At 41.6% G+C, this 22,313-nt stretch overlaps 1 protein-coding gene across 1 annotated transcript in view; it reads left to right on the top strand.

Moving 5' to 3' along the window:
• The first annotated feature begins 43 nt into the window (after positions 1-43).
• Positions 44-22,313, top strand: part of LOC110050533 (uncharacterized) — a 35,337-nt gene continuing 13,067 nt past the window's right edge. The window contains exons 1-21 of the mRNA XM_089290979.1: positions 44-361; positions 1,956-2,040; positions 2,488-2,577; positions 3,069-3,797; positions 5,282-5,449; positions 5,883-5,971; positions 6,290-7,512; positions 8,265-8,546; positions 9,104-9,193; positions 9,671-10,294; positions 10,797-11,046; positions 11,552-11,859; positions 12,111-12,252; positions 13,641-13,741; positions 14,086-14,208; positions 15,202-15,601; positions 16,258-16,343; positions 17,513-17,616; positions 18,117-19,403; positions 19,990-20,202; positions 21,592-21,969. Of these exons, the coding sequence (XP_089147105.1) occupies positions 150-361; positions 1,956-2,040; positions 2,488-2,577; positions 3,069-3,797; positions 5,282-5,449; positions 5,883-5,971; positions 6,290-7,512; positions 8,265-8,546; positions 9,104-9,193; positions 9,671-10,294; positions 10,797-11,046; positions 11,552-11,859; positions 12,111-12,252; positions 13,641-13,741; positions 14,086-14,208; positions 15,202-15,601; positions 16,258-16,343; positions 17,513-17,616; positions 18,117-19,403; positions 19,990-20,202; positions 21,592-21,969 (6,984 nt within the window). The 5' untranslated portion in view covers positions 44-149. The remainder of the gene's footprint in view (positions 362-1,955; positions 2,041-2,487; positions 2,578-3,068; positions 3,798-5,281; positions 5,450-5,882; positions 5,972-6,289; positions 7,513-8,264; positions 8,547-9,103; positions 9,194-9,670; positions 10,295-10,796; positions 11,047-11,551; positions 11,860-12,110; positions 12,253-13,640; positions 13,742-14,085; positions 14,209-15,201; positions 15,602-16,257; positions 16,344-17,512; positions 17,617-18,116; positions 19,404-19,989; positions 20,203-21,591; positions 21,970-22,313) is intronic.

Here is a 22,313-nt window from a genome sequence, read left to right as displayed (position 1 = left end):
TACATGACGTACTAGTTTCCAGTCACGTGCCGAGCCAAATAACACGGAAAACATAGGGGAAATCTTTATACTTTTAGAATGGATTTTTTTTGGTTTTTCTTTAGCGTCACGCCAAATCTCGTATTCCTCGAAACACAACAGAACCCAGCATGAATGATCAGTCCTTGGTTACCCATCCTTTTGACAGGGAGGAAGAAGATTCCCTGCAGCAGCTGTTCACATCATTCTGTAATCATCTGACGCTCGGACAGTGGGAACTAACTCGTCTATGTTTGCGGGGTTTATTCGATCAGCGTAACGCACTCAATAAGCCTTTGAAGGAGATTCTGAGAGCGATCATCGATCAACCACATCACGCAAGGTGACTATAGTGGTCTTAAAATTTTGTGAATACTGTTGATAATATTTAAGCTTATTGAATGGCCTGGCGTGGAATTCCATGTAGACCTGACCTGGTTAATCAAGCTGCTAAATAATTTCGTTTAGTTTCGAAGATTACTTTCCCACCATTGGTTAAGATATCTGCAGATAATCGATCTTATCTCCTTTGATTATTTATATATAATCATAATGATAATGTTTGTTCCATCTCAATCTTACGTTGTTCCACCCCCCTTCACTTTCCCCCTCCCCTCTAAGTGGTTTTGCACCTGCACAGAAAACATTTGAGAAACTAAGCATGTCGTCCCAGAATTACTCCAGTGCCAGAAAGGAAATGGTAGGATGAGGTGAAAGCAATCAGAACTATCTGATTCCTGTTGTCTAGAAAGCTTTTCATTTTTCAAAGCTGTACATTTTGATGGAAAATTATTTGTGGGAAGAATTAAAGCTATGAAGGTGTCAAAAATGGCCCAAGCCTCCTGTGCAATCTAGTTGGGTTGCATGAATTGATCAAGTCAGAGTTAATGTTTAGAACGTTTTTTTTCTTTCAACACATTCATCAAGCAAACACTCTGTGATTAAATAATCTGACTATAATTGAGCATTACTGCTTGAAATCCAAAAACTCCAATGAAGAAGTTAACTTGTCTTTTAAGGACTTTATCAAGGCTTCTATTGATAACAAGTGCATTTGCTTCTGAGAGGACCACCCTGATGTAAATTAGATAAAGTTGTCTGTCTGTCTAACTGTCTGTCTGTCAGTCTGTTTCCATATCATTTGTATGTAAAGATCAACTTGTGGCTAGCAACTCCACATGTATATGCGGTGGACAGAACTGTTCCAAGTCTCATCCCATGAGTGTGATATGTCATTGACAAATGATGACCGTATGGTAATCACCTTTTAGCCAATCACAATTTTTTGATATGGAATTCTGTTGCTCAAGTGAAGTCCGCAGACTGTCTATTGAATTATTTCAGAAAATAACTTTATCCCTTCACTGAAGTTTTCTTTTGGTTTGAACCCCGTGAAAGGGGTGAACTCTCAGCAAAATCAGGTGGGGGTGTGCGGCCTATTTCCCGAAGCCCTTATCCTGTTTAAGACCAAAATCTGTGACCTTTCTTACCCTATTTTGATACCCTATAAAGGAATTAACCCTTAAATTAATACCCTGTTTCAGACCTGTCTTATATTAGATAGCTCAAACTGATGTTAAGGGCATTTTTAAGGGCTTTTGTTGATGGTCTTATTGATAGTGATGAAAAAGTAGCTTCTTCTAAAAAACATACCAAATCCAAGATTAGAGTAACTTAAAGTGCAAAAACCATAACCCATTTAAGACCAAAATGGTCAAAATCGTTACCCTTTCTATTTAAAAACCATACCCTTTGGGGCTGCCCCTAACCTCTGTGGAAATTCCAGTTGAGTTTCATACTTTCTTTTAAGTTATTGTTGGCTTTCGAGGTCCCCCACTCCCATGAAATTTTCCAATGACCTTCCATGGGGTGGGTATAGGTGTGTTTGCACTCAGTGCATTCAATTCAGTCCTGACATGTTTCGTACATTTTTTCAGTTATGGGTCACAGTCCATTCCTTCTCCATTCCATTTATCATGGCTGTGTTTGGTGGAGTATTTGGATCTTTTCACTAATGAAGAGGTAAGTTCTTAGTATTTTGTTATTGCTAATTTATTGTTGATAACATTTTTAATTGTAATTACTGGTGATAGCAGTCTATTAATGCTGCAGTTATCAATGCTGTAACACAAAAGGATCAAAAACAATTATGATTATATGTCCACACCAAAGCATGATAATTGTTTGTTGCAGTATCATGATCACTTATGGTATGTAAAGTTCTAGTGCCATTGAATTAAAAATCAAATGAATGGAATTGCTTATTCACTGCGGTACACAAAAGGCCATATTTGTATTCTCAGAGCTGGACTGGAAATAGCTTGCAATGGAGGATTAGCCTCAGTTGCAAGTATGGCCTATTCACCATTGATAGAGACATCCGGCAAGTGTGATCAATTTGTACCTCCTTTTACATTTTAAGTAAATTTTTAAATTGTGTAATACTAGTTACCTTTTATCACCTGACAGGATCAGATTCCAGAATCAATTGTGAAGAAGGTAGAATTTCGTCTTCTTCTCTACCTTGCATGTCAAGAAGCTCCTCAGAATGTAATTCAGGTAATTAGCATACAAAGTTTATCGACTGGCGACAAGATTAAACATTAAATATTTCATTTATTTGGGCTTATGTTTTTTATGGCAAATGTTGAAATTTTGGTACGAACAGAAAGATATTGTTTAATCAATTAATGATGCGAGCTACTTGGCAATTTGAAAAATTTCCAAGATCTCACAACACAAGTTAAACCTATAGCCATCAACATGCTTGTCACAGTTGCCACCACTGAACTTTATCACATGCACTCTTAGCAGTTACGCGGTATATGTACGAGTCTAGCTTAGGTCATATGTAACAAATGTTCTGCATACTTTTAGGAAAAGTGATCATGAATCTATCATGATCAGTTGCTTGCTCTTATACGATTTCTAAATCTGGATACAGAGGTCCCACCTTGGAAATTATGAATGGTTTTCCTCCCTAAATGTGTGTAATTTATTTGTATATTTTGGAATGGACCAAAGGTTTTGATTGTGTACTTTTTATACAGGATATTGATGACTATCACAGCCAGATTGTTTACAGGGACCCTGACCTGTTTGCATCAGGAGTGTCAGATCTTCCTTCTTCTACCCTGTCATACTTGAAACAGCTCCTTTCTGAGAGCCCTCAGTTTGGGCGAGCTGTGGTTAATGACCTCACCTCCAAAGGCAAAGGGTTTTTGAAAAATAATCAGTTGCTACAACAACTTTACGTAGATCTCATTAATGAACAACTGAAAGCCTTGGACTCTGATGTTGTGGAAGCAGAATGCATTGACCCAGCTGCAGTTGGTACAGTGGAAAGCCCGGTTGATTCTATCAAGAAACGATGCAAATTTATTTATCAGATGCTCTCATACATGAACCCAAGCCCTGAAATGGTTAGCCTATCTAAGTGTATAGATGATCTTTTCAAGAGTCTTATAGACCGAACATGCATTCACAAGCACAGTAAACTCGACAAGGGCATGCTGTATTCCTGCCTTCTCAGCCAACCCGCAACTTATTTGATTGAAAAGTTCTGTTACATTGAAAACCAAATGCGGTTTTATGTAGAAGGTCCTCCAGAATTACCACTGTCAAGGACATCTCTGCAAGGATTTAAACGACAAGCTGCATTAGTTAGTCCCTTTGTTCAAGTTTGTTATTCACAGTCTTTCATGGAAGATAGGAGAGAAGCTTGGAAATTTTTGTTTTTTCATGCATTGGATGGAAATCATATCTTGGAAAATATAGTGGTAAGATTGACAGTTAGAGTAGAAATTTAATGTATTATAATATTAAGTGAAATCTCTATCACATATTGATTGGTTCTTATACATGTATAATTTATCTATTGGAGGACAGACATATAGATGTCGTCATTAATATACATGTTTATATTTTTTCTATATAATATAAAACATGTCAAGTAGATTCCATTTTGCTGTGGAGTTAACAACAACAACAGCTGTCCATCTTATTGTAAGATCTACAAAACATATTAATTAACAGCAGAAAAACAATTAACTTAATTGGGGAAAAGAAAAAAACTACTCAGAATAGAAAGAAAACTAAACAAGCTGAGCAGATAGAAGGGACACTGCAATTCCTCCCATAATTGTCAAATTTACTTGTCGTCTGGTCAGGGATGACCTTTACAAAGCAAGATCCAAATTGAAGAACTTAACTATTCAAGACATTGGCCTGGATAGACAAGGTGACAGTGTCTGTTCACATAAGACATCAAAATGTGCTTAGAACGAGAAAGTGGCACACAAGCCATTAGGCAAGTGTGTCAGTGATGTTCTTACCACATTTTAATTATTTGATGTCATCTGTGATCTGTTACTGAACAGATGCATGTCAACAGGGAATTTATTTATAAATTGAACTTAACGGTTTTAAAATTAATTATTTGTAAACACATGTACAAGATGGCAATCCATAGTCTTTTAAACCGTTGTAACAGAACTATCTCAGAATTAATCAAAGAAAGTAAAACATATACATTATGTAAAGCAGATATCACTTCATAATTAGCACTGTAAGCAAGCAGTTGCTTGTACAAGTCACAAGGTGTTGCTAAGGAGAGTCATGAAAAACCCCTGATCAGTCATGTGAGGGAGATGACCTCTGACAAGCATTGTCTCTGAGTTAACATTTATGAAATTATATTTAGTCAGTTCTAAGGAATTATGCTCTTCAAACGTACATAAAATAATAATGTACATAGTAGTACAAGCTTTGAAAAGAGATTATTGTCAGGGTGTTATCAATCATTCCCCTCCTCGAGAGATACATGTGTCTAAGATCTGAGTGAAAAAAATGCAAAATAATCTTGCAGTTCTGTAGAGATCCATGCAATGTCTTAGAGATACATGGATCTTTAGAGAGTTACATGTACTTAATCAGTAAGGTTGTGAACAGGCTCTCTTGGCAAAGATGGGGCAAAGAGAAAGTGGGAGGAATGAAGATAGAAGAGAGAGGAGGGAGAAGAGAGGGGGGGAATCTCAAACCCCAACACCCTTCCCCCCTCAGCCACTTCATGCTCAGCTAGGTCCTTCTTGGCCCTTCCAGCTGCGGTCAGACCCTCAGCCGGAACCCATTCACAGGCTATTTATCAGTACATGTGAATCCCAGTGAGTTTAAATCCCAGATAACCCTTTGAAGAAGTGGGCAAAGGAAGAGAGCTGGCAATTTTGCCATTGGTTTTTCCAAATCATTTTATTTTATTTTTCAGGAAACAGCTCTTGTCTTTGTTAAGGAGGGTGACTTTGGTTGTCTGACACAGCTTTTGTCTCCCGTGGAATTTGTTCGGCTTAAGCCGCTTGTGCTTCTTCTGGGCTGGCCCTACTGCTACAGTTGCGAGAATGCCAAGAATCTACTGGAGGCTCTCTGGAATCCTACTGTAAGATATGTTATTTGCATTGTTTTCACTTCCTGTCGGCCTTCACACAAATAATTTTCGAAAGTTACTAAGAGTTGAATATCAAACATGATCTACACCATACACTATATTTTTATTACAGCAGTTTCCAATTGAACATTGTAAAACCAAACCATTTAGTAATCAGCCTAGTCAATCGCAAAGGACACAGACAGCCCAATGAGCCAATCATTGTCAGTGACAGTGGTAAATATATGTAGCTGAAGCAAAGGGCGGGAAAATGTGTGCGAGCGAGTTGCGTGGTTTTGGTTTTACTCCTGATCGGATGAAAAAGTGGCGGGAATTTTTTGTGTTAATCAAGTAATATAGTAAGGGTTAGTAAGGTAACACTCAAGTAAAAGTCGATCTATGGTGTGATGATTAAAATCCTCGATTTAAATTTTGTTAAATTCAGGAGGAGGCTGCACACCCATCGCTGTATCAGGCCTGTCAGAAACTGGCTTATCAAGTTCAACTGGTTCAGTGGTGTACAGAGAAAGCTCGGTAAGAATAGCTAGTTTCAGGATTTCTAAGTTCAAGTATAAGTTGTAACATGAATCAAGAAGAGAGTTTGACATGCAGTACCAAAAACTGAAACAAAGAGTAAATGACTGAATCTCGATTTTTTTTTTTTCATCTTTGCCTTCGTACATGGACATGTAATTGGTAGCTTGCCACGGTAGTGCTAAAATACAATTGAATCGTTTCTCCGAAGCTGCTTCTTACACTCGTACGCCGTTTAGAAATAGCGTTCCCGATTTAGCACCCCAAGAACTGCAGGTTACACAAAGAAATCTCACCATTGTTGAATTTTTATTACAGTCCTCTACTTGCATCATCTGAATCAGGCTCGACACGCCATCAGCAAGCATCAGAAATGTTCCAAGGCCTTGAATCTCACTCGGTACTACACGTGTTGCACAAGTCTGTCAGTCTCGCTCATCTTCCCGAAAAGGAAGTCTTTGAACTTTTGAGGAAGCGGCCCGTATTTAGTCCTCTGGATGCCAATCAAACCACAAGCTGCCCAACAGAAGTCGAGGAGGAAAGATTAGATGAACCACAACAGGCTGAAGATGTTTCCAAAGAGAATGCGGAGAAAGGAGGACAAGATTCGGAAATTCATCCCGAAGTCCAGAGAGATATTTTTCTGTACCACAGTTATTGTGCTCTAAGGAATTTTATGGAAGCTATAACGTCGTCTGTAGAAGAGACCTCTGTGAACGATAGTTTGGAAACAGTAGGCGAATCTGCTGACGAACAGACTGCTAAAACTTTAGCGCCAGGGAGAAGTGAACGTGCGAATGGAAATCCAGGCATCGCTTCTCAGCAACGGTCGTCTTGTGGACAAGTAGCAAATAAGCTTAATGCTGGAAAGCAGCATTTGGCTCAGGTCTATCCTTTGACATACAGAGTTGAAATTCTGGAGAACATCTTTAGCCTCCTGTTTGGCACTTATGAGGATCTTTATGAAGGGAGAGTCCAGCAAAATGAAAGCGATGATCTTGAGACTATGGATGAAGAAACGAGGAGTTTGTCGAAGAGTAGTCGCACTGGAAGCTGGGAGAGCCTTGCTAGTTCCGTTGACTTGTCGTTTGATGGTGCAGTTCCACACAGCAGTGTAAAAGATCAGGAGAAAACTTCGAGTCCAGCTAGTGCAATGTCTCCAACTTCTGACGCTCAACAGAGGCACAAAGAAACCACTGCACCATTAGCTTTAGACTCCGTATCTCGCAGACAGCTCTTTAAAAATACCAAATCTGAATCGGACTCCGCGCTCTTGAAGAAGGTGATAAATGGAGAAGAAAGATCAGTTATTTTCAAGTCACAAGATGCGACTGAGCCGGTCAACACGAGACAATCAGAGAATGATTCGTTAAGCGGCAATCTTCATTCTAGTAAAGGGTCGTCGAGAGCTGCCCTGCCTGATGAGAACGATTTAAAATGTGAATTTGTAGTAGATGATGAAATTGTTCCAGATTTGTTGAAGACACTCAAGGAGTGTCTGATGGAGCTGAATACGGCAAAGTTCTCTGAACTCAAGAAAGGTTCGTTCTGGAAGTAATCATATCAAACACGCGAGACCGGGTTTTACCACATTTCCCAACACCGAGAAGAGAATTGAAAATACAACGCGAAGCGGAGTATTTTGACGAACTTTCAGATGTTTCGAAATGTGATAAGACACTGTCTCGAGTGCTTGATGTATCTTTTTAATCGAAACTGAAACTAAGTAGAAAACGGAGAAACAACATCGTAAGACTGAGCTCGGAGTCATCCAAACGCCGTCACGGTTATGATTTCCTTTGTGAAGGTTTGGCGAATTTTAATTGTTTAGCATCAGGATATTTTTGTAGTTTGACTTCGAAACGTAACTTTTTGCTCTGCCAGGATAGTATTTTTAATCCATGCTGTTGTTGCTCAGTTTAGCCCGAGTTGTATGTCAAATCAATGAAGTCTTATTCCCACAGTCAGTGTTAAGGAATTACGGTTGTTTCGCCCGAAAGTCATTTTGCCCGAATCCAGGTCGCCCGGACGGATAGTCGGTTGACCGGAATTTTAGCTCCGTGGTCAGTGGATCAAAGAACGAGAAATAGGCATTTTTTGTGTAATTTTGTTTCATTATGCCCACAATGTTGTCTTTTTTGCTCTTTTAGTTTAAAGAAAGAAAAGTTAACACATCCATTAAACTTTCAGTTCGCGCAAAAGGGACTTCCAGTCCGTGCGAACTAACATCGGGCGAAACCACCAGTTACCGTGTTAAGTGTTCATTATTGCAGTGCTTTTGATTTTCTTTCAGAAAAACCCGAGTCATTCTCAAAGCGCCAAGACTTCCTTCAGACCTCAGTGCTTCGCAACACCATGGAACAGCGCATTTCACGTCTGGGACAGTTCATCAATGAAGCTCAGTGGAGATTTCAGTTGGTGTCGTGGAATGACAGCACCAACAATCAGAAGATCAGGAACTCCAGGAGAAGACTGGCCAAGAAGATCCAACAGTTGGTACGTACAGATGCAAAGTGGAAGGCAGAGGAAGGTCAAGATGAAGGCTCAGATGATACACTGAAACACAGTTCAAGTGGTGAGGACTGTTTTTTTTTTTATCAATGTCAATTTTAGCGGACGAAATAACATATTGGTTAGTGAAATGCTATTTTAAACTGGTATAAGCCTTTAAAATTCCAACCGGGTGTTGACCCTACTTTGGCGACTACGGAAAGGAAGGAAAAAACATCTTTGAAATACAGTGTAGTTTTACGTTACGACTATGAAGTCACAGCTTCACTGGTCCCAACACCCATTTTTGCTCGTTAGGAACATGCTCGATTAATTGCGGACGTAAAATCTCGGGAAATCTCTTCAAATAAAACGGACCTCCCATGCTCAGATTAAAAAACGGTTTAGCCCAGTAAGTTGCTACTTCGTAAACTTGCAGGTAAAGCAAAAACATAGAATTCGAGAAGTTTGATCGACCTGGCAGTTAACCCCGGTATTTATCTTTTGGTGTGCTACATGTATGTTGCTAAGCTGTCATTTACGTATCATTCAAATGCCAACATAACGCGCTATGGATAGGTAAAATTGAATGCTTGTGAATGTGTGTTATCTTTTCAATTTTTTGGTAAAATGTCCATTTAGAAATGCCAAGAAAGCAGAGACGTAGAGCAACAGGATCTAAAGAAAACTCAGGAGAATCAAGCGCTCATCTTAGCCAGGAGGTATCCACAGGTAAAGGATAAGATTTGTAATCGGTGCAGTTATTCATAAGCTTTTACACTTTTGTCTCTAGTGAAAACAAGACTTTGTTGCGAATGCCAAGACTCAACAGGCCATTCTTCGCAAACTTCAGTCAGAAGATTCGTCTTCTCTCGCACTCTGACTGTGTACTTAGTGAAACCTAATTTGATTGGCTTTCAACCGGTTCTAAACATTTTCTTTGATCTCGGAACCACATGACACGCAAGCTTATATGTTTTGTTGATAAGTTGAATCAGGTATTCAGTCTGGTGCTAATTATCTGGTAATCATCGACTGAACTGATTGAAACTTTCAAGTGAGGACTTCCGATTTCTATTTTTCCTTGATGTCCCGAATGACGCAATCTAAAAAAGGGCATATTAAACTGTCAAAATTAAACTGCCACACGATTTGAATGGAACTTTCGTGACAACTTAGCATTCTCCTTGGTATTTTGTGTTTATGTAGGAACGGACGAGAACAGAGAAAGAACGCGGAAGAGGAAAAGTGAGAGACGCCGTCTTTCGTCACGGACTTCAGCATCAGAAGGAGCCAGCTCGCTGATCAAGGATGACAGCATCATAGCGCGCATGCTCTCCTCGCCTGACACGCTTATCTACATGTGTATGAGAAAGGACAACTACGAACGCGCCCTTCAAGTTATTAAAATGTTTAACATGGCTGAGAAGCCCAGTGCGCAAGCCGCAGTTTTTGCAGAGAAGTACGGTAAGGCGCTGAGAGATCTTGAGAGTTTGCAACCCAAAGTGAGGCGTCTTCCAACACAGGGCCTTTCTAAATCTCGTAAACCGCTAGGCGCCCTTGGAGCCGTTGCCATGGCAGCAGCCTCTGGTGCTAACACTTCAATGGTTTCTGATCTGATTGACAAGTTGTTGTCGATACCGTCTCTGTCGGCCGTGTTGAATCCCAGTCTCAGCTCAGAGGACTTGGCGAGTGGGAATTCAACACTGGTAAAGTTCCTGGATCCGCAAATGGTTCCAACAATGTTATGTGTGGATCTGGCGTGTACAGCGGCTGTATCGTGGTCTGTCTGTAAGACCTTGCTGGAGATGGCGAAAAGTCGCATAATAGGAGGTAAGAAGAGTCTCATACAACAAGTGTATTATATTAAGATATAAAAGGTTGTCCTTTTCAATGAGAAACCATAACAAATAATTTGTGGTATTCAAATTGAATCCTGTTTTCGCCATCAGCATTATTGTTTGAGAGCGCAATATTTTCTTTAATATTTTTTTTAGCCTGCCTCTCCTTCGGTGATTCTGAGGTGAAAACAGGTGGCAAAGCCGACTAGTGAAAAGAAATCTCTCTTTGCTGACGCCCCCTAACCTCAAGAAATGATGAGAATGCAGATTCCGCAACCAAAAATTCCATTCCGATTAGCTAGACAGAGATCCGTGTAGTTTCTCTTGATTGGTTGTTACTGTTGAGCTACGTCACCACTATGGACTTTTTCGGTTCCAGTCTCAGACGTTTCCTTTCTTGGAAGAGAAGTGAGCACTCCAAGAGAGAGGGACATTTATTCATCACATTTGACTGAGCTAGCCTGTTGACTGTGCAATGTTCTTTTGCCTTCTAGATCCCTCATCTTCTTCCAGCAAATCATCTGGTCTTCTGCCCGGTGTAAAGCCATTTATGAACCAACTAGAGGAGCTTCTTAATCAGGAAGAGTCACGTGGTAGAGCCCAGGCCCCAACTGGTGGTATCACGATCTCTGTCACTCCGAAGCCTAATGCTTTAGAGGTTCTTCTCGTGGGAACCCACCCTATTCGTCCTAAGGACATGGAGGCACACAAAAAACTTATCGCTAGTCAAGAGGAGGCATTCAAGTAAGTCTTATTGCAGAAACTTATCGCGGATACAGTGCATTAAAGAGTTATTTTATAATCTAAGTTCTTAGGTCGTGTTCTGCTGCCATAAACGGTTTCATCCGCAAATGGTTTTGTTGAACAGGTCGAGGTGCCCGAAAAGAACACTTGTCGAACTTTTAATGCAGCGCGTTTTACGTGGATCCACCGTTTTCGGCTGTTTTGATTGGCTGGGTTGTTTCACGAAGAAAAACTGTTCTTTCCCATCCTTCTAACAGAAAGTGGTTGGGGTATGCTCTTATTTGAGAAGTTCAACCAAATTAACCATTTAAACAGCGTCTGATGCCGTTGTAAAAGTTGCATCAGCTAAACGAACGGACAGCGATCGATCACAAAATAACACGGCAGAAAAAGATGACCAGAGGAGAACCATGGTGATTTTTTCAGTTATTCTCCCAACCATTTCTGTAAGAAAGGAGTCAAGAGCACGAGGGAGAACTTGCATTTTGCGCTTTTTTTCTTGCAGACGATTTGAGCAGGCGTTAGAGGATGGCGACCCGCTGATTCGCAGTGTGGATGAGGTTTCTAAACAAATCGCAGGCCACAAACATCTTGGCAGGCAAATCTCGTTCAACCTGATGGAGAAGAGCCTGGCGGTGAGAGTCGCAATGATCGAGTTGCAGAAAGCGTTTGATTGCGTCGAGGGGGCTAGTCACGTGACCACAGCTGTTGGAGGAGGACTGGAGCAGAGATATGACTACATGAAAAGTTTGTTTAAACACGTCGATGCTTTGGCGACGCTGCTGTTGTTTTGGCAGCAGGCAAAGGCAGCAGGTATGTTAAAACTTGCATTTCTTTTTAGAGAGCCGGGAAGCGCTTTTCGAAGACCTTGTCGTAAAACCCGGCAAATGTGTATTTGAATGAAAAGTGCCTTTAGAATGTCTTGACAATCATCATTTAGTGGTGTTCAGAGGTACGCGGTTGAACGCGTGGTATACTTTGTATTAAATGCACTCATTTGTCCATGACATACGAAGTCGGTTCTCACTCTTGTCTCTAAACCTGATTCATGTTTCATTTTCCAGATTCTGCGTCTAACGTTCCTACTGATATAGACCTGAATCGTCCCAGTGCGCTCAAAGTGTCCAATCCATTTGTCGTGTTAAATGAAGGCATTGCAGAAACTCTTGGAAAGCCTATGTTTGAAAAGAACATTGCTCCAAAAAGGTAACGTGAGAGATTCAGCCTTAGTTTGAAGTGAGGCAACTTCTAAGCAAAGTTGGAAAAGAGTGGGTAGTCAGTCATTACACTTGCGCTTGCTAATGATTTAAGATTTTAGATTTTAAAAAAGTTATAACATGCAAATGAATATATGAAAGATCATAATGTACGATCTTTCATATATTCACTTGTATCTTCACCATCTACGTGTATATTCGAACTCACAACGCGACCAGCTCCCAGTTGGCGTGATAGTTCAGTTGGTAGAGCACCGCGCCGGTATCGTAGAGATCATGGGTTCGAATCCCGTTCAGGCCTGATTTTTTTTCAAGCTTAATTTTCACAGCTGCTTAAGTTGTGAACATAACTGCGATGATCAATCGTGTCTTTGCAGTACGGTAGTGAATGTTTGTAAATATTTAGCAGCAAAAATCTAGTGTAGAAGCTAAGCGCAGAGTGGAGTAAGAACGGGTTTAAAAGTCAAGAGAGAATGACGGGTGATAGAGTTAATTTCTCATACACGCCTTATAACAAGGCAACTACTCTCAGGTTATTTTTGAGACATGGTGCTCAGTTCTTGCGCAGATAATGTTACCACACGTGGGCCCACGCGCGTTGTGTGGATGTTTTCGTGGAGGATGGACACGCGTGTGTAAGGCCGTCAGGGCTCTCCACGTGAGCAAATCCGCGTCACATGATTGGTTATGTCTAGACCCTCCTGGGATTTCCAATCCAATTCGACCAGGATAGAGGACCTGCATGAAAACCAGCTAAGGCTGACGTGGCTTCCTCTCTAAATATTGTAATTTCCGAAACCGGAAGTGATCTAAAAGTAGGGCCGACCAACATCGTTTACAACGTTCTTTATAATGGGCCAAACGAAACAACAGGTGAAGAACACAAACAATGCTCCCAGCCCTTAGAACAAATGAGGTGCAGATTAACAAGAACGAAACAAAATAGAGGTTTTAAAGTGGTGCAGATCAACTGTTGAAAATAACTAATAACGCCTGCATGGGAGAAAAACATTCTCTCTCTTCAATGTACAAAGTGGAACCTCGATATAACGAAGGACCAAGAGACTGGCAGAATTTGTTCGCTAAAATGAGGTTGTCATATCGGGGTTCTTTTCCATGTATTATATTTTACTATTACTGGAGCAACGAATATCGTTCATTGTATCGAGAACTTCGTTATAAAGAGGCTTGTTAAACCGAGGTTCCTTTGTACAGAAAAACACGAGCTACTATGCGATAATATTGGGTCGCACACGTTCCCTAAATGTTCCACGTTTTTGTGTGAGGCAATAGGTACGTTTTTTTCTTTCAGTTGCGAACGCGAAAAACCTTGTTTTGTTTATATTCAAGCTAACAAAGGTGTACTTCTTTTATCAGTTTAGAGGCTGTGGCAAAGAAGCTGCATGTCAACCTCTCGAAGGTCATCGTGTACAACTGCTGTCCTGCGGTGTCTTCACTGGGTGGGATCTCTCGTCGAGGTACGACAAACCATCCCCCAACCCACCCCTATCTGACATGATACACACCAACCTCCCTCCCAGGATCTCTCATCTTCCCACCCTCCCGGAGCGAGAAGGGAGGGCAGGAAGATGAGGGACCCTGGGAACGAGTTTGGAAACACACTCGTGCACAAACACGTGCTTTCAAACTCAAACTATGGACAAACAAGTGCGCAATTTAACGCAAATAACCGCGTTTTGTTAAACTTTTTGGAGTCTGTATGCTGATCCAAATTGTGCGTTTAGTTCCAAACTGAATGAATGGGTCTCCGTTTTGTTGAAGAACAACATATGCTTATATGAAGATGTTCTGTTTTTGACAGATGTCCGCTGGCCGTCTTCTAATCCGGTTATTCTGAATACTGGAAGCCGCTGGACAGATAGCGTTCGAGATCCCAACACTGTCGCCAGGGATTTGTTGTCCAGAATGGTTGAACTACTCAAAGGTATCTTGCATTTGACTGACCAAGAGAAAAGTGAATACCCTTTACACATGTCATGACAATTCGGTTGAACGCGAGAGTCGCTGAGCAAAGCTTAAGTGACAGTAAAAAAAAGTTTTCGCCAAGTGATTTAAATTGCAAAGTACATTTAGTTCATTTCAAAGATTTCTACAAGAGTGCACGTCAGAGCTTAGCGATGACATAAATCACCCTTTTTAGTTTGTTCGTTCCCTTACATCATACATAAATATTTCAAACCAGATGAACGTTTGTTTACCTTTGTGATGTATGCGTTATTGGTATGATTTGGAACCAAAGAAATCAAACAGATGTTTTTGTTTAAAGCCAAAACAAATAACCACAGCTTGTTTACCATACCACCTATAGGAGGGAAACTTGCAATATTATGCATGAAAACTACCGATTTGTACCACCACCGTTAATGGAGGGGAATGCTTATGAAACCCGATAAAATTCTTTTATTATATGATCAGTTTTTGTCTGTGCAAAAAACACAATAACTGTTTACTTAGAAACAATTTGGCTATGTAATTCATTCATGACGTGTAAGCATAGAACAATGGACCGTCCATGTTAAATCTCGACATCTTCGCTTGTTCCTTTAAAGTTTGCCGTGCTTCATAATCCCTATCCTGTATTAACTATGAAAAGGGTTCTAAGGGAAGGACCATTATTTTTTTGAGGGGTGGTGGGGGGGTTGGGGGTTGGGCAATTTCCGAATGAAAATTCCAGCACAGCAAAAATTGCTAAAAAAAAAAATGGTTCAAGGGGAGCCATGGAGAAAAAAAATACTATCCTGGTCCTGTGTTTTTCGTTTTGAAAAAAAATAATTGCACAAGCTAGTGCCCAGCAAAAAAAAGTAAAGCACGACCTAAAGGTGAGAAAAAAAGTGTCATGCCCCTGAAAATTGCCCAACCCCCCAGTGCCCGCTCAAAAAATAATGGTCTGTCCCTAATGTTTTGTTATTTCTTTCAGATGTGGCCAAGTCTCAGGGCGGTATCGTTGATTCAAAGACGGTGGCTAATGTCACCAGGAGAGACGAATTCGTGGCTCTCGCGCGGGGTACTGGTGAACTTCAGAGCGTCAACCTTGACTCGCTGAGCTCGGACGCGGCTAAGGTATGCTTCTACGTCAATACCCTCAATCTTCTGATTGCGCATGCGTCACTGCTTCAGTTTGCGGACGGCTCTGGAGAGGAGATGAGCGAAGTGGAATGTCACATTTCCCGGCATGCTTCATTTACCCGGCTCATGGATGCACTGTCAAGCTCTGGAGGGGAGGGGAGAAGTGGAGATTCAGTTCCCTTGACCGCCCTAGAGAGGATTGCGTTTCTCAAGCAGCACTGTTACTGTATCGGTCAGCTGGGCATAGTCAGGTGAGAATGACACACTCCGAAGCCACAGCGGTCAAACATACGTCGTGTTTAGTTCCCGCCAAAACTACCGCTGGTAAACGTCACAAGCTTTTAAAATCCTCCCTTTCCAAGCCAAAAGATAAGACAGTTGCTGACCAAAAGTAGCTTTGGACTCCGTATACGCATGGAAAATTGGCTATCATAATTCTTCAATAACTGTTGATTGTTAGTTCCAAGAAAGCTTCCTTATTTCTACCTAAGTAACAATTCATCGATCGTATGAACTAACCTACTGTTTGTATGAAGACATCAATGACCAACAACTTTAGCAGTTGTGAAATTAAAGCCTGAAAAAATTCAGACTTGAGCGGGACTTTAACCCATTACCTCTGCGATACCGGTGCAGTGCTCTACCAACTGAGCTATCGAGCCAACTGGGAGCTAGTCACTTTGCGAGTTCGTAATGTACCCGTAGATGGTGAAGATGCAAGTGAATATATGAAAGATCATATATTTGAACTGCGGAGAAAGAGATTTTTTTCAGGCTTTAATTTCACAGCTGGCTAAGTTGTGTGTATAACTGCGATGATCAATTATGTCTTCATATCTTCCTCCGTAGTTCAAATATGATCTTTCATATATTCACTTGTATCTACTGTTTGTATGTTCATTGACAGTGCGTTCGACCTGCAGTTCGTTATTTTACACAAAGGTCTGGTGCCGCCGAGTACATTTGGAGAGGGAGTGATTATGTGTTTTCCAGGTAATATAATGTTGTGATAACAAAGCAGTGAGGTGTCGGGATTAACTTCAACTAACCTCAATGGGGTTTTTTCTTTTGCACGAAGTAACAGATCTGTGCCTTTCAGGAAGTCTCTCACACATTTTGCCGCCACACAGTACTTTCATCACTGTTATCCCTTTCAGGGCCGTATCCAGAAAAACAATTATGACTAAGGGAATGTCAATTTTTTGTTTGTACATTTATTTGCTAGCAATTTTCCACTTTCCCACTTTCCCACTTAAAGAAATGACGAAGGTAAGGGCCACAGTTTGCCTATTACTAGCTACGGTCCTGCCTCCATGCACGGATCAAAGGAAATATCTTATACAGTGATCTTTAAAAGTACTTGTTGAACCCGAAGTAAATCGAAACTAACTGTTATTGCCGCCATTTCGATATATGTTTTAATATAATTCAAAATTGAGGGAGAGGTGAGCAATGAGTTGGCAACCGCCTTCAATTAGCTTCGTTAACAGAACATCACTAAGGGACACAGATGGAATTCGTACTAACGAGGAGTTCATGAACAAAATGGTTTATTTTCCACCAAAACTCTTAAAGGAGCTACATCACGGTTTCGCATCTTGAAAAATTCAGCCTAAATTTGTTAAGTTCGCCGTTTGTAATCCGTATTAATCTTCTCCGTCCTTAACCATCCTTGCTTCGTTATGATTTATTATAATCTCTTTGGTGTTTTTCTATCTTCGTGAACTATTACTTTCATGTTTCCTTCAGTTTAAAGGTAATTTTGTCCATGGCCAAAATAGCTCAAAATGCTCCTGTAAGCTAACGCGTCATAAAACCGCCCGTAATAAGGAGGCGTCTTATTCAGCTCGTGTTAAGCGGGTGCTGCGATAAGTTGGGGTTCCACTCTTACCGCTGTTTCTTGTCCATTTTATTCTTTTACAACTTCATAAACACAGGGCTGCCACGGGTCAGGAAATGGGCAGGGAAAAAATATTTGTTGAAAAATCATGTCTTAACGAATAGGTGGAAAGGACGGCTCAAAGGGGAGGCTAGAAACCGCCACTATATCTGATGTTTCTTACTTCTTTGGTCTGGGAAATTATATTTTTATCAGGAAAAAGACAGGGAATGGGATGTCTGTGGCACCATGTGACAGAGTCTTTTCCACTTGTAACTTTCAGAACGATATGCTGATGACGACAAGAGAAGGTTCAAGCTCGCCACTTCTGAGAAGCGAATTATTTTTGCAATCTGTGACGGCTGTGTGTCTTCCCCTCAGCTTCAGGTAAATTTTTAAATTCGGGTTCGTTTTCTTTCAACATACGCTGCAGTAATTTCTAATCAATTTCGAGTTCCTAACGGTTCCAAAGTTAACATAATTTATGAACAGTAGGCCTGAATAGATGGAACAGAAAATGGCGCGGGTGTTGAGCACGTTAGTGGCTCGCCACCGGATCGAGCGGTCCAGGTTCGAGCCCTGGTCTGGGACATTGAGCTTTGTTTATAGACAAGACACTTTACTCTCACAGTGCTTCTCTCCACCCAGGAGTATAAATGGGTACCGGCGAATTTAATGCTGGGGGTAACCCTGCGATGGACTAGCATCCCATCCAGGGGGAAGTAGAAATACTCCTAGTCGCTTTTTGCTACAGAAACCGGGATAAGCTCCCGCCTGATGGGCCACTTGGCTCGTATGCATACTTAACCTTACTTTCTTATTTAAGCAACATTTCACAATAGATAATCATGATGCATTTCTATTTTAAGCCAGTGGTTTATTTGCAGGTGTTTGACGTAGATGAACTGGACGCGCAGCTCTCCACCGCTGTAGTTTCTTACTTAAATTCCCGGGTATCATTGAACCAGCAAACTGGACAGATAAACCTGCCTGAGATCCTTCACTGGTACAGGAAGGACTTTGAAATAAGACCACTAGATCCACCCGGACCCGATTCTCCTAAAGAACCTGATGTTTCTCTTCTGCTACAGCTGGAGCCGTATCTTTATCCCGATACCGCCGCAGTGCTTCAACAAATGCTTCCCAACATCACAGAAATCGCATTTACACCATTTTGTTGGACCTTTGGTTACAGGTTTGAGTCTGCGATGCTCGAGCGGTCTTCCTCGGCCTCAGTCTTCCAGCGGTCCAACTCTGTCCCGGACAGTCTTCTCAGCATGGAGTTGTCTGTTCTGGCGCGGTCAAGGAGGGTTGAGAAAAGAGGACTATTCAGCTTGAACGACGTAACTTTGGAGTATTTAGAGGAAAAGTCACCGTTGATTGCTGCTTTGGCAAGCTTGGTGTGCTCCGCACCCGTGAAAATGCAGACTTCCGAAGAAGTCATTGCACAAACCTCAAGCGAAAATTGTGAACCTGTGGACGAAACAATCGAGCTTCCCTTCAAAGTTGCTTTGGAAAAAACTGCGAAATTTCCAGTTCTTCAGAGGTACATTGTTTGCAAGCTCTACATGATAGCAGAAATGTTGACTCCAGCGGAGTTAGAAGAAGCCGGCGGCAGTTGTGGCAGTTATGACCTCATTAAGCTCGATTCAAACCTTCAGATCTTACAAGGAGGGACCCACCCGCCGGAAATCTCGCTGTTTTCCGTGTCTTTGGCCCCTGAAGGCAGTCGGTCGCTACAGAATGCTTTTCTCAGGGCCAGTGACTTTTTCTTGCGCAAAGGTCATTTTGAAGAACTCTTGGAGTTAATCAGTTCGTCCAATCTTCGCGGGGATGGAGTCGGAGGCCCTGCCATCGACTTTTTGTTGAGCTCCGCTATTCTGAGCAAAGGAGGAACGAGATCTGAGCTACGCGAGACACTGAAAACAGTTTATCATCAGTTGAAGATTCCAGAATTAAAGTTAAATCACGTAGTACAAAAGAAACCTTGGGCTCTTCTACCTCGGATCAAAGATTACCATCAGTTGACGCGTTTAGTGATGAGAAAACTGAAGGAGTGGAACGCTAAGACCTGTATTGACTTAATCGACCTGTGTCTGTCACGTCCCACCAAAAACACTGTCTTGACAAAAGACTTGGAGAGGAAGAGAAAGGAGATATCCTTGTATCAAAAGGTAGCAATCATAATTTCCTCCTTGAATTTGTTTTGTTGCCAGTGCTTTCCTTCTCAAGCCTCACAATCAGGAGTATACTTGCTTTCAATATGTTTAGTGTTGCTTTCATTGTCTACAGGCCTATAGCATTCGCTACTCTGTTCCATTGCCTCTCTTGGTCACTGTTTTCTTGTCCGTCTTTCTGTGTGTCTGTCCGTCATTCTGTTTGCAAGTCTGTCTATCTGTCTTTCTGTCTGTCTGTCTGTCTATCTGACTGACTGAGTGAGATACTGTTCGTTTGTTCCTTTGTCCATCCGTCCGTCCGTCCGTCCCTGTCCGTATTCCCTGTCCTTATGGCCGCCCTCCAATCTTTCCATTCGTCAGTCCGTCTGTCTGCGTCCCTGCGTGTCTGTCTGTCTGTCTGTCTTTCTGTTTGTCTGTCTGTCCATCCTGCTGTTCCCTCTCTGCTTGCTTGTCCGTCCGTCTGGTCGTCTGTCTGCACGTCTGCCTTTCATACCTTCATTTTGGTAGGTGCATATTTAGTAGCAAAAGAGTTTTGCGAAGACTCAAAAACATGACGGCACTTCTCAAATATTTCATTTCCCAGATTTCTCGGTGTGCCAAGTCCCCTCAGTTTCAAGCCACCCAGCAGGAACAAAAACAGCAGCATTCCTTATTAAGTCTCAAACAGTGGCAAGGTGTGGCAGTCATGTCCGAGGAAGAACCGCGAAATGTTATGGAGTTTTTGTTGTCTGTTCAACAGTTTGATCTCGCTGTGGACTGGGCTGAGCTTCACAATCTTCCTGGTCATTTTCACAAGGTAAGTTAAGTTATCAGCGAGGGTGCATCTCTAGTCCAAACCAGCCGCTTTAATATCGACACCTCCTTATTACTGCAATGTTTTGGTCCTCAGCTTTTATACTTGTATATGTGATAAGAGTACGTGCTGTCTGTCCAGTTTAGATATACTAAATTGAATAAGAAAAATTCAGAGGAGTGGGAAGAGGGGAGTTGAATTTGAATTTGAGTTGAATTTGGCCGTCAGAGATACTTTTTTAACTCAATTATTTGCAGTCTGGACTAGGCTGTGGTCAAATTACCTGAAATAATCTTGCGCGCATGATTTAATTCGGACGGGTTGCAAAATTAGCAAACAATCACGCGCTTGATACGGAGAGCTTGTTAACAATGTCTGTATAAACAGGATTTGACTGATGTCAGTGTCTGACTTGTTAGATGGATTTCGGGTCACACTTAATTATCTGGGTAATAGACAAAGTGGCGCACAACAAGGAATGCATAGATGCAAACTTACACGAAATTAGTGTAAATTCACTGGCGTTCTGTCACGAATGCCGTTCTCTGATTGGTTACGCTACTCACTATCGATAGAAATTGAATGAGCATGTTTATTCCTTTTCTCTTGTTTGTTCCTCTAGGCCTCACTATGGAGCTAAATTTCAACATATTCAAAGTAGCCTATTGTTGCTAGCTTATCAACTCCAAACACGCGAGGCTTTGTAGTGTTGGTGAATAACTACAGTTGGACCTCGTTAATTCGGAACTCGGATATTTTGAATTTCCCGTTTTATCGAACTTAAAAAAACATTTCCTTTGGATTTGTTCTTCTGACATTTACTATCTGCTATTTCTCGCTATTTCGAACTATTTTCTGTTTCCTCTGAGTGTTCGAAATAGCGAGGTTCAACTGTACTTGGTTATACAGTGAAACCTGTATTTAGCGGACACCCTTGGGACCCTCATTAGGGTCCGCTTAATACAGGGTGTCCGCTCTAAACAGTTCAAATGTATTGTGCAATAATAGTTAATTATTAACCCTTTTGTAACACAGTGTAACACTGTGAGCTCAAAGACTGCTCGTAACGCAATGTCCAATCAGTCAATGCCTCAATCTGGAATAATCACTTAGCTTTAAAACGAAATCGCTGAACAATGTTAAAGGAGTCTCAGCTGAACCTTTAGAGGTAAAATGCCCTTGAAGTGTCCGCTTATTGTAGGTTTTGTGCAAAAAAATGGCTTAATATTGGTGTCCGCGTCCGCTTAACAGAGATGTCCGCTGAATGCAGGTTTATTTTACAGTCTGTGGAAGAAAATTTTGGGAATTTTGGGTATCCGCTTAATATGGGGTCCGTTTAATACAAGTTTTATTGTAACTCGACTGTTATCACTTGGTGTTTTCTTGAAACAGACCATCAAAGAAAGTCAACTAAAGCACCTGCTTGCCGAGAGCGCAGAGGATCACATGAAGGCTTACAGGATCTTAGAGGGGCTTCAAGACCATGAAATGTCTCTTGGCATCTGCGAGTCTCTTCTATCTCAGAACCTTCACGTCGGTCAAACATTGTTTATAATTCAATTCATGCTCACCAACCTCCCCTCCCTGCTGTCTCCAATCCGTATAGAGAAGTTACTGTGCACCAAGATGGGCGCCAAAGCACTACTGTGCTTACCAGACCCCGCGCGGCCGCATTATGAGCACCTTGTCTCCAGGCCTCCCCTCTTGCTAGAGCAGCTTCTCATGAATATGAAGGTTGAGTGGGCCGCTAAAGTCTTTCAGCGCATCCAGGTATGGCGAATAGGTTAAAGGTTACAGTGTTTTCTATTATCTGAAGCCCTAGGGAGGGAGGGTGGGGGGGGGGGGGCGAGGAAGGGATTGAGTGAGGGAGGGAGGGAGGGAGGGGGGGGAGTGGGTGAGTCAATGAGGTCCCCAACTTCACGTTTCAAGAACTAGTTGTTGGGACTATTTTTGCTCCCTTAATGTGTTGTGGCTTCTTCTAACATTTCTGCATGTTAGCCTGGCACTGAAAAGTAAATACCTTTTGATAGACCAGTACACAATGACCTCGCCGGGGATAGAACCTGGATGGCTCCTTCCATTAGGGTACTTCGTCCATTCTTGTTCTACATGTC

Source organism: Orbicella faveolata, unplaced genomic scaffold (assembly GCF_042242905.1).
Source record: "Orbicella faveolata isolate gen_17 unplaced genomic scaffold, um_ofav_v1 contig_24, whole genome shotgun sequence".
In the NCBI taxonomy this organism is placed as follows: Eukaryota; Metazoa; Cnidaria; class Anthozoa; order Scleractinia; family Merulinidae; genus Orbicella; species Orbicella faveolata.
Note: the sequence above shows the minus strand (reverse complement) of the source record. Positions and strands in the feature narration are given on the sequence as shown.